Source organism: Lolium rigidum, chromosome 5 (assembly GCF_022539505.1).
Source record: "Lolium rigidum isolate FL_2022 chromosome 5, APGP_CSIRO_Lrig_0.1, whole genome shotgun sequence".
NCBI lineage: Eukaryota > Viridiplantae > Streptophyta > Magnoliopsida > Poales > Poaceae > Lolium > Lolium rigidum.
In genome coordinates this window covers 116,376,665-116,396,263 of record NC_061512.1, presented here as the reverse complement: position 1 = coordinate 116,396,263, position 19,599 = coordinate 116,376,665, and the positions used below count along the sequence as shown (strand labels likewise).

At 44.4% G+C, this 19,599-nt stretch overlaps 1 protein-coding gene and 1 long non-coding RNA gene across 2 annotated transcripts; one reads left to right on the top strand and one right to left on the bottom strand.

The window, feature by feature from the left end:
• Positions 1-1,047: 1,047 nt before the first annotated feature.
• LOC124651568 lies at positions 1,048-2,199 on the top strand. The gene is made up of 3 exons (XR_006987448.1): positions 1,048-1,123; positions 1,183-2,010; positions 2,114-2,199. It is a non-coding gene; the product is annotated as an uncharacterized LOC124651568 (long non-coding RNA).
• Positions 2,200-11,235: 9,036 nt separating this feature from the next.
• On the bottom strand, positions 11,236-15,477 carry LOC124654283 (purple acid phosphatase 22-like). Its single transcript, XM_047193296.1, has 4 exons — positions 15,048-15,477; positions 11,760-12,626; positions 11,556-11,644; positions 11,236-11,466 (listed from the first exon to the last, which is right to left on the bottom strand). Exons 1-4 carry the CDS (start codon positions 15,387-15,389, stop codon positions 11,250-11,252), a joined length of 1,515 nt encoding a protein of 504 aa, XP_047049252.1. The 5' UTR covers positions 15,390-15,477; the 3' UTR covers positions 11,236-11,249.
• Positions 15,478-19,599: the final 4,122 nt, after the last annotated feature.

Sequence of the window (19,599 nt, the reverse complement as noted above, 5' to 3'; positions counted from 1 at the left end):
TGCACATACATATATCATGATGAGTACTATGAGATTTAATCAGGGCATTACGACAAAGTACATAGACCGCTATCCAGCGTGCATCTATGCCTAAAAAGTCCACTTTCAGGTTATCATCCGAACCCCTTCCGGTATTAAGTTGCAAACAACAGACAATTCGCATTAAGTATGATGCGTAATGTAATCAACACAAATATCCTTAGACAAAGAATTGATGTTTTATCCCTAGTGGCAACAGCACATCCACAACCTTAGAACTTTCTGTCACTGTCCTAGATTCAATGGAGGCATGAACCCACTATCGAGCATAAATACTCCCTCTTGGAGTTACAAGTATCAACTTGGCCAGAGCCTCTACTAGCAACGGAGAGCATGCAAGAACATAAACAACATATATGATAGATTGATAATCAACTTGACATAGTATTCAATATTCATCGGATCCCAACAAACACAACATGTAGCATTACAAATAGATGATCTTGATCATGATAGGCAGCTCACAAGATCTAACATGATAGCACAATGAGGAGAAGACAACCATCTAGCTACTGCTATCACTACAACAAGAACCCCTCTATTGCAATATATACTTAGCAACGACATCAATATTCGTTGCAATTTTTTATAATAGATACACATGTATGCGTTGCAGATTATATCCGTTGTATGCTATACATATTGCAATCGGCAGAAAAACTTTTTGAGGCCGGCCCACTAATCACGTATAATTACTTAACCTCAAACTTAACCACGCATGCCACAAACCCACGTCTGCGCGGCCGCGCTCGACAGTTCCGCTTCTCCCCTTTCCTAAACCTAGCCGCCTCCCTCTGCTCCTTCAATCGCCATGGGCGAGCAGGGTTTCCGATGCTACTCACGCTGATCTCCCTCTCCTTGCTTCCGATCGATAGGATTTGAATCGGTGATGTCTCCAAGGGATGGATCGACTACATATTCACGTTCGCAAACCATGAGATCCCCTAAATCCGCGGAACAATTCCAGTGCGGCCAAGATGGATTCGGGATACTCCATGATCTGGTGGTTTTCTAGAAGAATCAGGGCGGTGAATTGGCACAGGAGAGCGGCAGAGAAAGGGCTCGACAGAGGTTCAGGCTTAAGGTGCAATTTCTCTTTTCTAACTCCCGTCTCGTATTCACTTGGCTCGACGTCTTCTTCAGTTTTCCAGGAATTTTGTGCATCCGTGACCATTCATGTCGCCAGCAGCTCATTGTGTGCAGTAATATGTTCCCCGTTTGGATTGGTTAGATAAGGAGGGTTGGAAATTCTAGCCTTGTTTCCATGTTATAGCTTTCCAAGTTAACTATTTTGGTCGTACTAGAGCTGACATTACAGATGCAGATAATGGGCACTCAACAATGGAAATTGCCCAACATCTTCATTTTGCTTAAATGGGTGCGGAAGAATCAGCAACAATGGCATAGCTTCAAAGCTGTGCAGGAGTGCTACCATCAACAAAATTTTGGCAGCATTAGGAATGTACAGTATATAAGGTAGAGCTCTGACGGTGATTTTCAAGCACTATCTCCCATGTCTTTGTCACTCTCAGTATTCTTAGTGAATGGATCAGGCTACCAATATGATAAGTACTCCTTTGAGTTAATTAAATCATATTGTGACTGTGTTTCAGCTGATTTAAGTTGTTGTGAATCAGTACCACAATTTATTTACTGTCTGTATTCTTTACCTTGAGCTACTGCTGTTATATGGACATGCCTGTGAGATTAACTGTTTTGCTTCAGATACTGTATTTACCATTCTAGTACTGATTAGTTAATTAAGAAATTTGATCTGCTGTTAGATGAGCCATATTGTTAAACTAAAGATTTCGATCTTCTGTTTCATGGATTTGTTCAGATTATTTTTATTCATTTTTTTTTTGTATTTATATCGGGTAACCACTGCAACCTGTTGGTCTGATGAGCTATATATCAAAGGCACAGGATAAAAAAGGTCTTCTGCTGACTTAGCTTTGGCATGCCACCAAGGTGAGTATATCTACAAATTATTAAGCAAGTGCTTCGTACAACTCACTTATACCCTTGAGACTCTTTGCCATCTTGACACTTAAAACAATATTTGTATTTGCAGGCTGTACATCAGCAAGACTAGCTATTTGGATATCAGCTCGGGATATGTTAGGCGAAATATTAAATTGACATATAGTAGTATAGACTAGAAGAATGTCATATTTTGATGTAAGATTATATATTGTATCGAATGGTGTTCCAAAATGCGTGTATATATGACTAGGCAGTGTATCATATTATGATACAAGATTGTAAATTCACTACTCTTCAGGTGATTTTCATGTATGGAATGTTGTTACTCCAATAATTATTTAATTATATATAATGCAATGCATTTTTATTCTCTCATTTGTGTGTCTGATGTGGCATGTCTAATTTGAACTTTATTCCGGCCGAGAAAAAAATCTTTCATCTTCTAGAGCGATCAAACAGTCTGGCCTAGTAAATAGTATAGTGTGAAATCAAATTTTCAATACGTACATGATGCATCTACCAACGGATACAGATGTTGCTTTGGTTCTGTATTTATTTTGCAACGCCTATCTACTTGGCTACCAACGCGCGTATATGCGTTGCATTGTGTCTTTGCAACACCCAAAAACGCAACGCATTTTTATCCGTTGGTACAGTCCCTACCAACGCCTATATGGAAATTTAGATACGCATAAGTGCGTTGCTGTAGAGAGGGTTTTCTTGTAGTGGACCCATAGTACAGGGGTGAACTACTCACACATCGATCCGGAGGCGATCATGGCGATGAAGAGCCCTCCGGGAGATGATTCCCCTCTCCGGAAGGGTGCCGGAGGCGATCTCCTGAATCCCCCGAGATGAGATTGGCGGCGGCTGCGTCTCTGGAAGGTTTTCCGTATCGTGGCTCTCGGTACTGGGGGTTTCGCGACGAAGGCTTTAAGTAGGCGGAAGGGCGGAGTCGGAGGGCTGACAGGGGCCCCACACGCTAGGGCCGCGCGGCCAGGACCTGGGCCGCGCCGCCCTGTTGTGTCGGCGCCTCGTCGCCCCACTCCGTTTTCCTTTCGGTCTTCTGGAAGCTTCATGGAAAAATAAGACCCTGGGTGTTGATTTCGTCCAATTCCGAGAATATTTCCTTTGTAGGATTTCTGAAACCAAAAACAGCAGAAAACAACAACTGGCTGTTCGGCATCTCGTCAATAGGTTAGTGCCGGAAAATGCATAATAATGACATATAATGTGTGTAAAACATGTGAGTATCATCATAAAAGTAGCATGTAACATAAGAAATTATAGATACGTTTGAGACGTATCAGTCTCTCAGCGACCGTTCGATTTAGTCCATTCAGATGTTTGGGATCCGGCTCCCTTCGCTTCGAAAGGGGGCCATCGATACTATATCTTATTCATTGATGATTTTTCACGGTACACCTGGGTGTTTTTCATGCGCTCTCGTAGTGAGGTGCTCTCTATTTATCAGCGTTTTGCGGCCATGGTCCGCACTCGCATTCCTCACCCATTCGCGTGTTCCGTGCTGATTCTCGCTGGTGAGTATATCTCCCGAGCACCTTCGTGGTGTCCTTGCCGAGGAGGGCACCCTCGCTCAGTTTTCTTGTCCCGGCGCGCATGCTCAAAATGGCGTCGCCGAGCGTAAGCATCGGCATCTTCTTGAGACCACCCGTGCTATGATGATTGCTTCTTCTCTTCCGCCACATTTCTGGGCTGAGGCTGTCGCTACGTCGGCCCACCTCATTAACATTCAGCCTTCCGCAGCTCTACAGGGTGGCATTCCTCTCGAGCGTCTCTCTGGTGTTTCTCCAGACTACTCGACTCTTTGTTCATTTGGTTGTGTCTGCTATGTCCTTCTGCCTCCTCGCGAACGCACCAAACTGACCGCTCAATCTGTTCAGTGTGTTGTTCTCGGATACAGTGATGAGCATAAGGGCTATCGCTGTTGGGACCCCGTTGGTCGTCGGATGCGCATCTCTCGTGACGTCACGTTTGATGAGACGCGTCCCTTCTATCCTCGCCCCACCTCGGGTACTTACCCGGTGGATGATATCTTTTTTCTTCTTTTTCCGGATGCACCCCCTGCTGTCCCTCCTCCCCTCCCTCCTACTTCTGATGCGCCCTCTTCGGCGCCATCCTCTCGTTTGTCTAGTCCACCTAGTACTCCTCGTTCTCCGGCTTCGGTTCCTTCCGATGCTGTCTCTTCTTCCTCTTCTTCTGATGACTTGTCTTCTGGAGATGAGCTTCCTCCTTCACGGCCTATTCGTCAGCGTCGTGCTCCAGTTCGTTACTCTCCTAGTCAGTATGGTCTCTCTGTCATTTCCGAGCCGACTTCTTATCGGGATGCCGAGCGTCATCCTGAATGGCAGCTTGCCATGGCTGAGGAGATCGCTGCGCTTGAGCGCACTGGCACTTGCGATCTTGTTTCTCCCCCTTCTGGTGTTCGTCCCATCACGTGTAAGTGGCTCTATAAAATTAAGACTCGCTCTGATGGACCTCTTGAGCGCTATAAAGCGCGTCCTGTGGCTCGTGGTTTTCAGCAGGAGCACGGCCGTGACTATGATGAGACTTTTGCCCCTGTGGCTCATATGACTACTGTGCGTACCCTTCTTGTTGTTGCTTCGTTCGCCGCCGGTCCGTCTCCCGGCTTGATGTTCGGAATGCTTTTCTTAATGGCGAGTTGAGTGAGGAGGTTTACATGCAGCCTCCTCCCGGGTATTCTCGTTCCCGATGGGATGGTTTGTCGTCTTCGACGTTCTCTCTATGGTCTCAAACAGGCCCCTCGTGCCTGGTTTGAGCGCTTCGCCTCTGTGGTGACTGCTGCTGGTTTCTCTCCTAGTCTTCATGATCCAGCACTTTTTGTTCACACTTCTCCTCGTGGACGTACTCTTCTTCTTCTCTATGTTGATGACATGATCATTACTGGTGATGATCCTGCGTATATTGCCTTCGTCAAGGCTCGTCTTCGTGATCAGTTTCTTATGACTGATCTTGGTCCTCTTCGCTATTTTCTTGGCATTGAGGTTTTCCTCCACTTCTGATGGATTTTCTATCTCTCAGGAAAAGTACATTCAGGATCTTCTTGCTCGTGCTGCTCTTGGGGATGAGCGCACGGTTGATACTCCTATGGAGCTTAATGTTAAGCTTCGTCCTACTGATGGTGATCCTCTTCCTGATCCCACCCGTTATCGCCATCTTGTTGGGAGTCTTGTTTATCTTGATGTCACTCGTCCTGATATTTCTTATCCTGTTCATATTCTGAGTCAGTTTGTCTCAGCTCCTACCACTGTTCACTATAGTCATCTCCTCCGTGTTCTTCGTTACCTTCGTGGCACGATCACTCGTCGCCTTTTCTTTCCCCGTTCCAGCTCTCTCCAGCTCCAAGTGCTATTCGGATGCTACGTGGGCGAGTGATCCTACGGATCGTCGTTCACTTTCTGCTTACTGTGTGTTTCTTGGTGGTTCGCTTGTTGCTTGGAAGACGAAGAAACAGGTCGTAGTTTCCCGTTCGAGTGTTGAGGCTGAGTTGCGGGCTATGGCTTTGTTGATTGCTGAGGTGACTTGGTTACGGTGGTTGCTTGCAGATTTTGGGGTCTCTGCTACGACACCCACTCCACTTTTGTCCGACGATACAGGTGCTATCGTATTGCACGTGATCCGGTCAAGCATGAGCTGACCAAGCATATTGGTGTTGATGCTTTTTACACACGTGCTCAGTGCACGGGATGATGTTGTTGCGGTTCATTATGTGCCTTCAGATTTGCAGTTGGCGGATTTCTTTACGAAGGCACAGACTCGAGCGCAGCATGATTTCTTACTCTCCAAACTCAGTGTTGTGGATCCACCATGAGTTTGAGGGGTGGGGTGTTAGATGTATATATCTGTATACTGTAGTTTCTCCCTATGTTAGGGGGCTTTCTGCATATGTGCACCTGTACATGTACTATATATTGTGGCCTTTGACCCCCTGGTAATACAACACGCATATTGCTCTAACAAATACCTTCTTTTAAGTGGATGTAGCCATGCTGTTGTTAGCAGAAGCACAAGGTTTTTTACTGACTCCTAATTCATAATCGCCTGAATACAAGAGCAATGTTACAAAGAAAGTATTTCTTCATGGATGATTATTCATGCATTACGTGTGACGAAGATGAGTTGCAAGCTGGAAATCATATGTTCTTCCTCTGCCGTTTTGCTCACATGTGTTGGCAATATGTTTGCCCCTCTAGGACACCACTGCAACAAACTGATATTCAGAGCATACTCGCTAGTCTCAAATTTATTCTCAAGGAAGCTTTTTTCATGGAGTTGATAATGCTGACTGGCTGGTCCATCTGAACAACCAGGAATGACTTTATCTTCAAACGCATCCCCCCAGTCTCTACATATGCAGGAAAAAGTTCAAGATAAACTAGATTTTCTTTTGCATAAGGCATCTAGGAAGTCTTATGGCGGCCTCAAAAACTGGATTGAGAGATTCAAATAGTTAGCGAGATTTCCTTTCTTTTATCTCTTTTTTGGGCCTATGGTTTTCTAGCTAGTTTCCTATTGCTAACCTCTAGCAACTGTTTTTTGTACTTTTCAAACTTTAAAATTTATAAATATACATAGTGAGGAAACCCACTGATCAACCTCAAAAAAGAGGAGTTCCCTTAGTAGGATGCAACTGAGTGCAACGATGTTGAGAGAGAGAATAACCATTATCGTTGTGATAAACCTTAATCCCTACAAAATTACCAAGAGACCCCAAATCTGACACCTTAATTTTCTCCCCCAGCTTTTCATAACGAGAGCAATATTGGACTTATGATAATCTCTAGTGATCAACATAATATCCACATAGAGAAAAGCAAAATATTTTCATGGTCAGATGCATGAACGGAAAGTGCTGAGTCATGTTCACTTTAAGAAAACCTAGCAACTGGAGTAACACTCTCATCATAGTATCTCCTGCGAACCTCTGGAAAAATCTAGCATCAAGATGAGCCTTACATATAGCTCTCCACATAACCATCCGACTTCGGTTTGTAACACACATCCTCACTTGATAGGGACTAGCCAAGGAGATAATGGTACCAGATCTGTCGTGTTAGGCTTACATGCTGCCGTACACGAAAAAAACATTTCTACTACTACCTAAAATATTAGTAGAGGAATGATCACGAAAAGCATAGCTGCTTGCCTGCGAGTAGTCGTGAGTGAGCGAAGGTTCGGTGGTAGTGGCCGGAGGAGTAAAAGTACCCCTTCGCCCCTAAGAAACGCTCAGGAGGCGATTAGGGTTTCTTCTCCTCCTGTTGGCACCGCCGGGGATCTGCCTCGCTTCTATGGCCTTCGGCCCATGGAGACGTGGTGGATCTGGGCCCCATCGACGGGAGGGCTCCGTTCCCCTGGTTTTGAATTTTTAATTTCTTGGGTTGGCGCTTAGGTGGAGACGGCGGCATATTTTTCAATAAAGTCTCCGCGGCTTCAGCCCCATCTCGAAGACAACGTCGAGAAGATTTTGGGAATGGGGTGGTTCTCGAGGACTTATTCTGGCGGGGGGATCTCTGAATCACCATGGAGCTTCATCAGCGGTTATTCCTTCTTCGTCTCTGGGACGGATGTGGTCTCCTTGATCTATTTGGCGACTTCCCGTCCGCAACCAACGACGTCAGGCCGACTCGGGGATGAGCAGCAGCGGCGGCGTGCCGTCGACACGGTCTGGAGGTTAAAGACGAAGGACATCTCAAATTTTTTATTATGCGATGTTTCTCTTAATTTCAGGATTTTATTCGCAAAAAAGATATAATAAAAAAGAAACTAATCTAGAAAATGGTGGAGCTATCGAGGAAGGAGAAAAGTGTAGAGTTGGTCAGTAAGAAGCAAGGCCGATGCTAAAGGTGGTCTGGTGCTCAAACTGGTGGTTGATTAGATGCTGACTCATCTCAAGAGATGATATGAGGAAGTGAAAGAAATGTGGACTCTACAGAGAAGGAGGATGACTCGAGTGGGAGAGGAATAGAAAAAGAGCCGATGCTTATTCAAAGTTAGATCACGAGAAAAACGAATGCCATGAGCATACGAATTTATTTCTTGTAAAATCTGGGATTTCTGTATGGAGCTGTTCCATTGGTCCGGTAAATTTGCTGCATATGCTTCAACATAGAGTTTTCATCTCTCCGCAAAAACGTTTCAAGGGCATCCAATCATATTTCAGGATTCAACGTCCGATCACAGGTCTCCAAATCCGGTATGGTTTCATTTGTAGACAGGAGATGGTAACATGCACAAGTGCACATGCCTCAAGCAACAAATGCGAATATTGACGGCCAAAACTTATTGGCAGTTAGTTATAGGGGCCAAGTAATCGGCCAACCACGTATTTTGCATCATTGTCCTATGCGGTTGCGTTGAAGCAACATGAGAATCTAATCTGGTTTGGATTTTTTCAATCGTGATATACATTGATGGGGCCTAGGGCCACGTGGGTTGCCCGATCTCACAAATTGACCAAGAACAAGAGGGGGTGAGAAATGAACATGAAGAACACGGCGAAGAACACGGCGAACGCACGCAACACGACCCGGTACAATTCCAGTTTACTCCCGATAGCCCAAACCACCATCCCGATAGAATCTTTCAAGGGAGAGACACGAGGTAGAATCCCCGAGAGAAAGACCGATATATGATCTATGGAGTCACACGTGTGAGAGACCGCGCTAGAATCACAAGTGCGAAAGATAAATCATATAAGGAGTGTCTTGATACAACTCATAGATTTGTGTTTAAGAGAGGAGGGGGTTTCTCTAATCCCAAAGGGATGGTGGAGGCATAAGCCAAGTTCTCACTCAAATTATGTCTAGTCTAATGAAGGGGGAGGTGGGAGCCTATATATAGGGAGCCACTAGAGGAGGGGTAGTTTAGGCATACATAGGGATACATGAGACTTGGCCCAAATTGACTTGGACGCATAGGGGGGCGGATTGTCCGGCCTTAGTGGGGCGGATAATCCGGCCTAGCAGTCGTGCTTCATGCGCCGTCTCTTCTTGGTGACTTCGGGTGCTCTTCTTCTTTCTTCTCTTCCATGCCTCCGTGACCTCGGCCTTGAGTGTGGTTCTTGTCGTTGATGTACATGATGCGGTGGAGACCGAAGGTCGGGCTGCATCATACATGCTGTCGAGCTGATTCATGAAAGTAACGTATACACTGGCCTGATTAAAATACATTTCATTTTATCACTCTGATGTATGGTGACATGATGGCTGGCCGAAAAAATGCATTACCAATCATCATACAGTGCCTTTAGGGATGAGAAAACTGTCATCTGCCTACTAGGGAAGCCGCCACGGCACATATCCTTCCCTCGCTGCTACCGCAGTCTTTACTCATCACTGCGTTTCCGGTTCCGGCGTTTCCACGACATGCTCACCATATTGGTTGGTGCGGCATGACGAGAATCTTCCCGATCCGATTGCCGCACGTGATTGTGAGAATAGGGGCATCAACCTTGGTTCTTCAATGGCGGCGGCCACCGTGGTCATGTGGATGATGTGGCAGTCGAACCTTGAGATGGTGATTGCATTCAGCTTCATGTTGCTGAGATCGATGGCAGTATGCTACACCCTTTTCTTGTACCGTGAAGCGTTATGGGACACCCCTCTACCCCTCAGATTGAGTTCGATCTGTTGCACGATGTCCCTTGTGGAGGTGTTAGGTGATGCATGTTATCAGCAGGTGGTACACACAACATGTCACACGAAGGCGTCAAGTCATTTGTGTTGCTGACATGTGCTACACAAGGCGTCTCATGCGGAGACGAAGTCATGCATGTTACTAGGGGATGCTACACACAATGTCTTATGCAGAGGCGCTAAGTCATGCATGTTCTGACAGGTGCTACGTATGGTGTCTCTTGGAGGCGTCAAGTCATGCTTAAGACCTGCACACACTATGTGTTGCGTATCTTGCAGAGGCATCAATTCATGACTATTGTTGAGGACCGAAGGTGCTGCGACATTGGACGGAAGAAGGGTGGTATGAGATGTCCTAAGTTCCAGCATCTCCTCTAGTGGTTTCTGGCTAGCAAGGTGTCATTAGCCGGTCAAATGATGAGTTAGATGTCGCTTCAACGACGATTATGCACACTCCGGTGGAAACAGAAGATCGCTCACCATACAATATTGCCGTGCACCTGCGTCGTGGCGCCCTTGTTGAAGGTTCTTACTTAAAAGCTCGGCTTTATGTATGAAAACCTTAAAAATAATGGACATTTGAACTCATCATCATCGGCACGTGTGCACGCATCAACCGATACCATAACATAACGTCGTGTGAAAAAAAGTTCACATTCTAGTTAATAACGCCTTGCATGATAGCACACATATGTTTTCCCGGGCTTTTATCTCCGTGTATTATGGATAGTCAAATAATGGAAATTTTTAATTCAATAATTATCAAATGGTCGAATCAAAAGTTGGATTGGCTATGGACTCGAGCCATCACGCATGGTTTCATAAAATATGTATTATTTTCTCGATCTAAAACAAGAAGGTTTTCAAAATCGATGAGGTTTGAAGCTATCCATTGTAAATATAGACTAACATCATATGCATGATATTACTTTTTACTATCAGCATCATCGATGTAACTTTGATTTATTTTTTTACTAACAGATAAAAGCTAGAAAAAATATAACCCTGTAAAAAAAGATATATTATGTGTCTTGTAAAAAATTACTTTATTTGTTTCAAATTAATAGATGCAACTGATTCCCAAATGAGCAAATGTACATACTAAAACGTCTAGATACAAATCCGATCAAATCTATGTCAACTAATTTGAAATAGAAGCAGTATAAAACAAGAGCGTCAATTGGTTACTCCGATGACCCGGCCCATTTACTGTTTGCTTGAGGCTGTGTGAGCTTCTCTCCCTTTTAGGCCATGGGGGCGTATCCGTATTTGGTGGAGTCGGGGAGATATGAGCTCCCAACAAACAAACGTGAGCAGTACGTACATAATTGTGGCATTTATGGAAGAGCAAGAGCTGTTCCGGATAACCGTGGAACCGTGCCTTTGGATGAAACATGCGGGATGGTTGCTAAAAAAATCTGGGGCACCAATTATCAACAGATCAGTCCGTAAGAAAATTTGCGTAGGAGTGTGTCTGTACTCTGTAGGTGTAGCATTACTGTTTAATAATCTGCAACATTTACACCAAAAAAAAAAATCTGAAACATGCTACAACTCGTCAAGCCGACGTCCGGCGGTTTCCATGACCAGCTTTGGACTAGCCAGGCTCTCCAGCCAGACCTCGTCACGGACGGTTGCGTACGCGTCATCGTTGCGGTGCCACGTCCAGACGGCGCTCGTCTCGTTGACGATCCTCAGTCGCCCATGCCCGAAGCTCGCCTCCTGGAACACCGACAGGTGCGCCGACTTGTGATCCTTGATGAACCTTCAAATAAATTAACAAATCACTTCCAAATATTAGAAAGTGACAAAGGCGCCAACGACATTTCGATGTCAGTGAGATCGACTGCGTACTTGAGGGCAAGACCTTCCCTGTTGCCGCCGTCGCCAATGGTGATGTACATCGGGCCTCGGTTGTCGGCCTCGTTGTCATAGATCCTCGTCTAATTCAGTTCAACAGCAATTGATCAGCAAAATTGTTAGTATTGTGTAGTTGATTAACGGAGCAAGAAATATAGGAGCGCCACAAGATGATCAATTCTAGTGTAAAAGGCTTACGAATCGCTCGTAGGCGTGGACGTGTCCGGAGAATACGACGTCGACGCGGGCCTCGTAGAGGAGCCTCTCCATGGCGGCGCGCATCGCCTCGCCCTCGCCCTGGTGCGCCTGGTTGGTGTTGTACCACGGCGCGTGCAGCAGCACGATCAGCCACGGCGTCCTCCGGCGGTCCACGCCGGCGAGGTCCCGCTCCAGCCACGCGTGCTGCTCCGACCCTTCCTCGAAATCCACGTAGGAGCCCAGCATCACGACGTGCGCCGCGCCGCCCGCCGCGTCGAAGGAGTAGTAGAGGTTGGAGCGCGAGCCGCTCTCCTCGTGCGGCATGCGCCACCGCGCGTTGTAGGCGACGAACGGCGCGAACGCCACCACGGGGAGCGCCTCGACCTCGTGGTTGCCCTCCGTCACCATCCACGGCCGCGCGCTCGCCAGCGGCTGGACGAGCCGCCCGAACGAGTCCCACAGTGGCTGCTGCGTGTCCGCATACGACAGGTCCCCCGGGAGCAGCAGCATGTCGTAGTCCGCGCCGCCGATGTGCGATAGAGTGGATGCCGTCCACCCGGTCTGCCCGAGGTCGCCGATGACGACGAGCTCGATGGGCAGGGACGCCGGAGGGGTTCGGAGGGTGAACTCGTCGCCGGCCTTGCCGCACCGGTAATGGTAGGTCATGCTGGGCTCGAGAGGGCCGATCGTGACGTGGTGGATCGCGCCGGACTTGTATAAGAAGTAGCGGTACGTCGCGTTGTCGCCCGTCGCCGATGCCGTGTAATTCCCCCGTGATTTGCCGTACTCTACCACTGACGGCGCCTTCCGGTCGTCGGTGACCCATGAAATTCTCATCTTGTTTGTTCCCACAACTGAAATGTGCACCTGATGGTTGCCATTTCAAAATGTGAATCGGTCCATATATATCGTGAAGATCAAACACAGTTGCCAAAAAGATGCCCAATAATTGCACGTTTCTAACCCAAAATGGCATAAAAAAAATTATGAGCAATTTCACGCTCCAAACTGTGCATATATTCTACTTCATTCCAAATAATCAAAACCTCAAGTTTTGTCCTATGCCAGACTATTTTAAGTTTCACCAAAAAAAATTAAAAATATATCTACATCTAAACCAGTGATTATTTTTATTACATTCATCATAAAATGAATTTTCATATCATATAAATTTGATGTTGTAAATATTGTCATGCTTTTCTATGAACTTTATCAAACTTAAATTAGTTTGACATAGTACAAAACTAGAACTTCAATTATTTTGAAACTAATCGAGTAAATGCATATTCTTCCCTAAAAAATGATCTAAATGCTGAATTCAAAAATAGCACTGGAAATATTGCGGTTTCAAATTTTATAATGTGTAACTACCTAATGGCACATTTCTAAATAGAAAACTGCACACACAAAATTTGCAACTAGAATTTTAAACTCAAAAATACAAAAAATAAACAATTATAGAAATCATAAAAGTATAGGTAGAAAAATAAGCAGTCAAAACTATTGCAGCTTATTGCAGCTAAAAAAAAGAAAAGACTGCTCGAGTCTGTGTGCAATATTAGTGTCTTGTGTTTGGAGTCCTCTCACAAGATTATGTACAAAACTCGAGCTTAGACAACAAAAAATATTTAGATAAAAGAAAAACTGAACTTTATCAAAAACGGTGGGAAAGGGTGAAATATAAATGGCTAAATGCACAATTCTGGAAAGTTTGGGGTTGCATACACCAAGAAAGTATCTACGAAAATACAACCATTTCCCTACCGATCATAGTCAATGTCTTCTGTTTATAGTTAGTACAGTTGACATGTAGTAGGTGTTTAAGTACTACCTGTCATTCTCTATTAGTTTACACCCGGTTGGTGCATAATATGGCATTAAAGCTAAGAGATCTCTATTGCATAACCCGAAGAATGCACTATTAGTAAATATAGTTGGCATTCATCGATGGCACATATAAGACATGGTGGAAACTAGAATCACGAAGAATGTTAAAGCATTTTACCATACTTCTTCATCAGTTTCAGACTTTGGTGAACTGATTGGTGCAATCATCAGTTCCAGACTTGTGTTGCAGCTATCCCCCCCCCCCCCCCCAAATTGTTCCAAATTTGTGTATGAAATTCGTATCTATCTAAACATGTACTTCCTCCGTCCATAAATAGATGTCTTATATTTATCTAAATTTGGATGTATCTATACACTAAGTAGTGTCTATATACATCCAAAATTTGATAAATCTAAGACATCTATTTATGGACAGAGGTAGTAGTTTTATGTGTACATAATGCAAATGTATACAAATGTGCAACAATTATTTCGAAACGGAGGAAGGACATGACATTTCGCCCTTGCAAAGAAGCCACTACTTATGATATTGACGATGTCAGCGTTTTTGTGTTTATTGTAGGAGAGTGGACTTTTGGAGCAGGTGCTTGGTGAGCACCCGTATCTATACCGTGTATAGTGCATCAAGATTCGTGCAAATTCTTTTTGTTCCCCTCTCAAACAATTGCTCATTTTTGTATCTCTCACACCACACAATGTTTGAACAAAAAAATTTGCAGATCATTTAAACATAACAATTAGAACATGGGAAAAATATTTTGGATTTTTTATTTCCTTGTGTAAATATATATTTCAAGAATTTATTTTGAATTTTAAATAATTTTAAATTTTAAATTGCACAAAAAAATTCCGAGCTATTTTTGTCTCATTCCATTTGTTATCTTTTAGTGAATTGCAAAAAAGAGAAAATCAAAAAGTGTGAGGGTGCGCAGAGCGCACCAGCTCTCTCACACTTTTCCGTTATTGTAGATACAACGGGCTGGTATGTAAGGACACCAAGAATTAACCAAACTGTACAAATTAAGCACGGTAGCATCTTTTAAATGTATCGTATCGAGAATCAAGGGGGGTGTTATTTCACGAAACTTTGTAGATTTTGCAATCCTCAGAGCTAACTTGAACCTTAGAAAGAGTAGCTACAGGTAGTCACATTGCTATCCATTGTCTACGTATTAGTTAAACACTGAAGATTATCTCAGTATAAAACCAAAAGGCTAAGCGGATAGAACAGAGTTATATCAAACGAACAGAGCTTGCGGCCACTGAATTATGTCCAGAAAAAGTTGTTTGATAAATCATACTCATAAAATCCGCTGGGAACAAAGGCACGTAGTACTATAATATTTATGCTAGAAAATGAAAATAACGAATAGCCCAAAATTAACTGTGCAACAGATGCAAAGTGCTTTGCAAACTTGAGACTCAGATCGCCGTTCTTACCTGCTGAGGATGAGCCGCCGGCTTGTCGTGCGCCGTCAATACCAGCGGGCTCGGCGGCGGCCGAACGTACTCGTCAGCGCGCGTGCAGAGGAAGACGAGCGACGTGAGCCCCTGCATGAGCACCCTCCAGGAGTGCGCCATGGCTCCCACCACCAAGTCCCCGGTGAAGGTTCCGGTGACGCTGCGCCCGAGCGCCGTCTGGTTCATGCACCGGAGAGACCGCTCGTTCGCCGCCGCGAAGAGGACCTTCGCCACGCCGAGGACGCTTCCGACCGGGACGCAGACGGCAATGTAGCAACAAATACGGATCAGCGCGATGACGCGGCGGAACGCGACGCACATGAGCAGTAGCGCGCGGAGGAGAAAGGCGATTGTGTGCTTCTTACGCGTGCCGACGCGAGGGAAGGGGGAGGTCGGCACGGCCGTCGCCATCGCCATCGCCGGTCTTGGCTTTAAGAAGCACGGGACCTGGTAGGGTACACGTAAACGAGCGCCATTAAGTTAATCAAGTATTAACAGACGTGAGACGAAGACTTTCTTGGAGTGCGTATGTCGCAGGTATCCGGAGGGAGTATATCCTGTTTCCGGAGAGAGATGCCATGGGCGGTTGCCGTACCTGACATGTGCCGGCGGACACGGCGGTTGGGGTCGCCGGAGAGGAGGAGGAGCGCGCTCGTGGTGGTGGTGGTGGCGGTGTGGTGGTGGAAGGGGAGGAAGGGAGGGGATAGGTAGGTTGAGGCTAGCATTGCTGCAAGTTTTTACCGCAGCTTCTCTCCTCTTCATCCTTTCTGCTCTCTTTCGAGCCTCCCTGGCAACAAATGTCACTGTCTGAATGGGAGCTGGAAGTATAACACGTCAGCTGCTGAATGGGATGCGTTGGAGGTTGATGGCTTATTATGGGGACCGGGAATATTACTACGGGGTACTAGATGCCGTTTGATTGAGAGGCTTAAAATCGCATAAAAAGGCAGACACGCTCAACAGCAGGTGGATTCTGGACATAAAAGTCAGTTTGAGCTATTGCTCAATTCTGCATGCTTTGGGAGATGGTTAATCGAATCATCCTGAAACCTCAAGCAGAGTATGAATTCAGTTCGAAACCAATGGCATGTTCTTGGCTCGATCGGCATATCAAACTTTATTCCACGAGCAACAGTTTTTTCAGGGTTCCAGCAAGGGGGGCAAAGTTAGGGTACCCTCATTTAGTGCAAAAATTTGAATTAACTTTTACAAAATAATGATGTTATAATTTTGTTTAGTTCATTCTGCTATACTAAAGAGGGTAGAGATACCCTAATTTTGATCAACTTGCATCTATAGTCAAGGAAATATAGCTGCCACAAGCCCCTGTTAGAGATTTTTGTTTTGCTTTGCTCGTCTCGAGGACAGATGTTGGATATCTGATTTTGCCAGCTTTTTGCTTCGGTGTCTTCTCCTCTCCAACCTTAGCCCTCCTGGATGGCCATAATTTTCTCATACCTCTGGATTAACTTATCCCTTTAATTTTAGCGGTTGGAAGGGGGAGGGAGAGGACACCGGAGCACCTCCTGATTGGCTAGAAAGTAAAGGGCTGCAGCATCAACCAACTATCCCCTATGTCAGCAGACTGAAACAATTGATCGGTTGACGATGCTCTAAGAACTATCAATCCTTTACGTTTTACACCAGCAGCTGTAACTTCAATACAAGCGTGGGACATCCAGTAGCGCCTCAACTGCAGCTTGCAATAGGCGAAATTTTAGCAGAACAGACAATATTACAATGAGGCCAATCTAGCTTGAAAGAAATAGCAGAGTCTTTGATAGAGAGTCGCACCCTTTTCAAGTTGGCATCCCAACTCATCTCCACAGCATAAAATTTTCAAGCTGATGAGAAGCCATCCTGTTCTTCATCCATCGCTGATCCAGCTTCCTACCTATTGACCTGCGCAGAACTCCTGCGAACCACCAGTGTCATTTCTTGCGAAGTAGTCGCGCCAACCAGTATGATCTGCTTGTCGGATTTGTAAACCTTCCCAATACTTCAAGAAGGCACACACATAGAAAATTATTTCCGCTGGCGATTTTAAAAGTTTTATTTCTCAAAAACAGGCGATGTTTCTCAATTTTCATAACGCCCAACACAAAGCAGCCAGACCAACATCATGAATATTAATTAAACTAGTTGAGTGCCCGTGCATTGCCACGACTCTTCTATTTCTTTTAGTTATTGCCAATATGATTCATGTGTGAAAATATGTGTATATCTAAATATCCGTACAAATTTGTTTTTAGGAATTACAGCATGGGTCTTCTACTGCTCATATGTTAAAATGCTATGGAAAGGCCATGGCTTCTACCTAAAACTCTAGACCCTCAAACAAATGCCCAGTTAAGGAACTATACTGCAACACAAATAAAATTTGTCTTCTTATTTCACGAAAAAAATATCTTTTCCTTCTCAGGTTACTACTCCCTCCATCTATAAATAGATGCCTGAGTTTTGTCTAAATATGGATATATCTAGACACTAAATAGTGTCTACATACATCCAGATTTAGACAATTCTGAGACCTCTATTTATAGACAGAGGTAGTATGACTTTTCGGTTGTTTTTCCTCTATGTTGGTTGCTTCATTCTACTACAAATGCACCCTCATAGAGAGGACAAACTGCCGCTTGTCTTCATCCTTGCGTGTTCCCGTAACTATTTTTTCGCCATTGTTTCATTTTTGTTGCTCTGATGTCATGTACGGCTTTTCTCTCTCAGATTGTTGTAGCTTTAACATTCTGATGGTGCATGTATTGTGTCTATATGCACTGAAGAACAATAATTATACTTGATCTATTAAGGTTGTAGGTGTAGTGCACTGTGTTTATGTCCACATATCGAATTATGGTAGTAGTGTTTGTGTCAATTAGATATGCACTTTGTACTTATGAGAAGTTGATTAATAGTTTGCCTATGTTGGCTGGTTCACTAATATGCCTAGTTACTTATTATTGCGTTTGATGACACTATTTAGGCTTATTAGGGGAGCTCCTTGTTTCAAGGTTATGGATATTGACTTGCTCTAGTTGAGACAATACACAAGGAATTTGATCTCCGGTTGCTGGTTAGTTGTCAAAACTCTCCTTTTGTTGCCAAACATAATATATTGTTTTGTCAAGTGATTTCTATAACAATATTTCTAGAAAATTTGCATATACATGTGGTGTACTGAGAAAAAAAATGCATTTGTGTGTGTTGCTACGTTTATAGTATAAACTCTCCAAACTAACAGGCCATGACAACATCCATTAATCTATGTCCGGTGTGCCATCAGAAATAATTTGGTTATGTTGCCTGTTCTTAGGTTCAAATTTGTCTTAGGGAAGCAAATCTAGTTTTGCATGCATGTTGATTGTAGATGTAGGGCAGCTGCAATTGATGATGAAAATGCACAAAATAAAATATTCCTGTTTTCATTAATAGGTGTTGTGGAGGCACACAAATTCCAGTGTTTCCAGTTATAAAACACAACAAGAAACCCTTCTAAGGAAAGGTTGACACAGGTCATGTTATTTGATTTGGGCATGGAGTGATTTGAATGGAAATATGGAATATGTGGGTGTTACTTGTTAGTTTTTTGCTTCCATAGACCACCAAGATCGAAACATTTTTCTGAGTGAAACACAAGGACGGTTGCGATGAACGATACCTATTAGGGATTATGGGGTAGGATGGTTGATATTAAATGATACTACGATATCACTTTTGGGGTTTACACTTTTCCGAAATTTAGGAGTCTACGGAAGCACAAGCCTACTTGTTATCATTACTAATAGAACATATTTACTCTTACCCATTGATAATCCATGAACAGTGATGCCGGACAAATGTTGTCCACCATGTCGGGTTACTACTAGTAGAAAACAGAGTTTCCGTTCGACGGCCCTGCGAGCAATAGTCCCGGTCGACTTACGAACCAGGACTAATGTGAGCATTAGTCCCGGTTCGAGCGGCGAGGACGAGCACGGGGGTACAGCCACCTCTAGTCCCGGTTCGGACGGGACCTTTAGTCCCGGTAGGAGACACTAACCGGGACTAAAGGGGCTGCGGCGGGGTGTGGCAGGGCGCGAGCCCCTTTTGTCTTGGTTGGTGTCTCCAACTAGGACTAATGGTCCACGAAAACATCAAATGTAGACCGGGCTACATGTAGCCCGGTTTTGTTTTTTCCTTTTTCAAACTTCAAAAATTTTGATTTCAAAGTTTAAAAAAACTTAAAAAAAATATGTAGTCGTAGAGAATATTGAAATCTATCGGTGTGTAAATTTTCAGATTGAAATACATTAAATATTGCCCTTAGTAAAAATAACAAAATCTTACAAAATGACGAAATCTAGATTTTAGCGTACTGTTCATTACTGTTCACCAATCGTGAAATCAAGATTTGTTATTGTTGGGGGGATGACCCCCGGTATGCCAAAGGCATGCCAACCGGATGGTTTGAGCCATCAAGATACCGGTTTGATGTTTGTACCGGAACATAGAGATAATAGTTTAGCTAAGTGAGGCTAAGCGCGTATCCCCA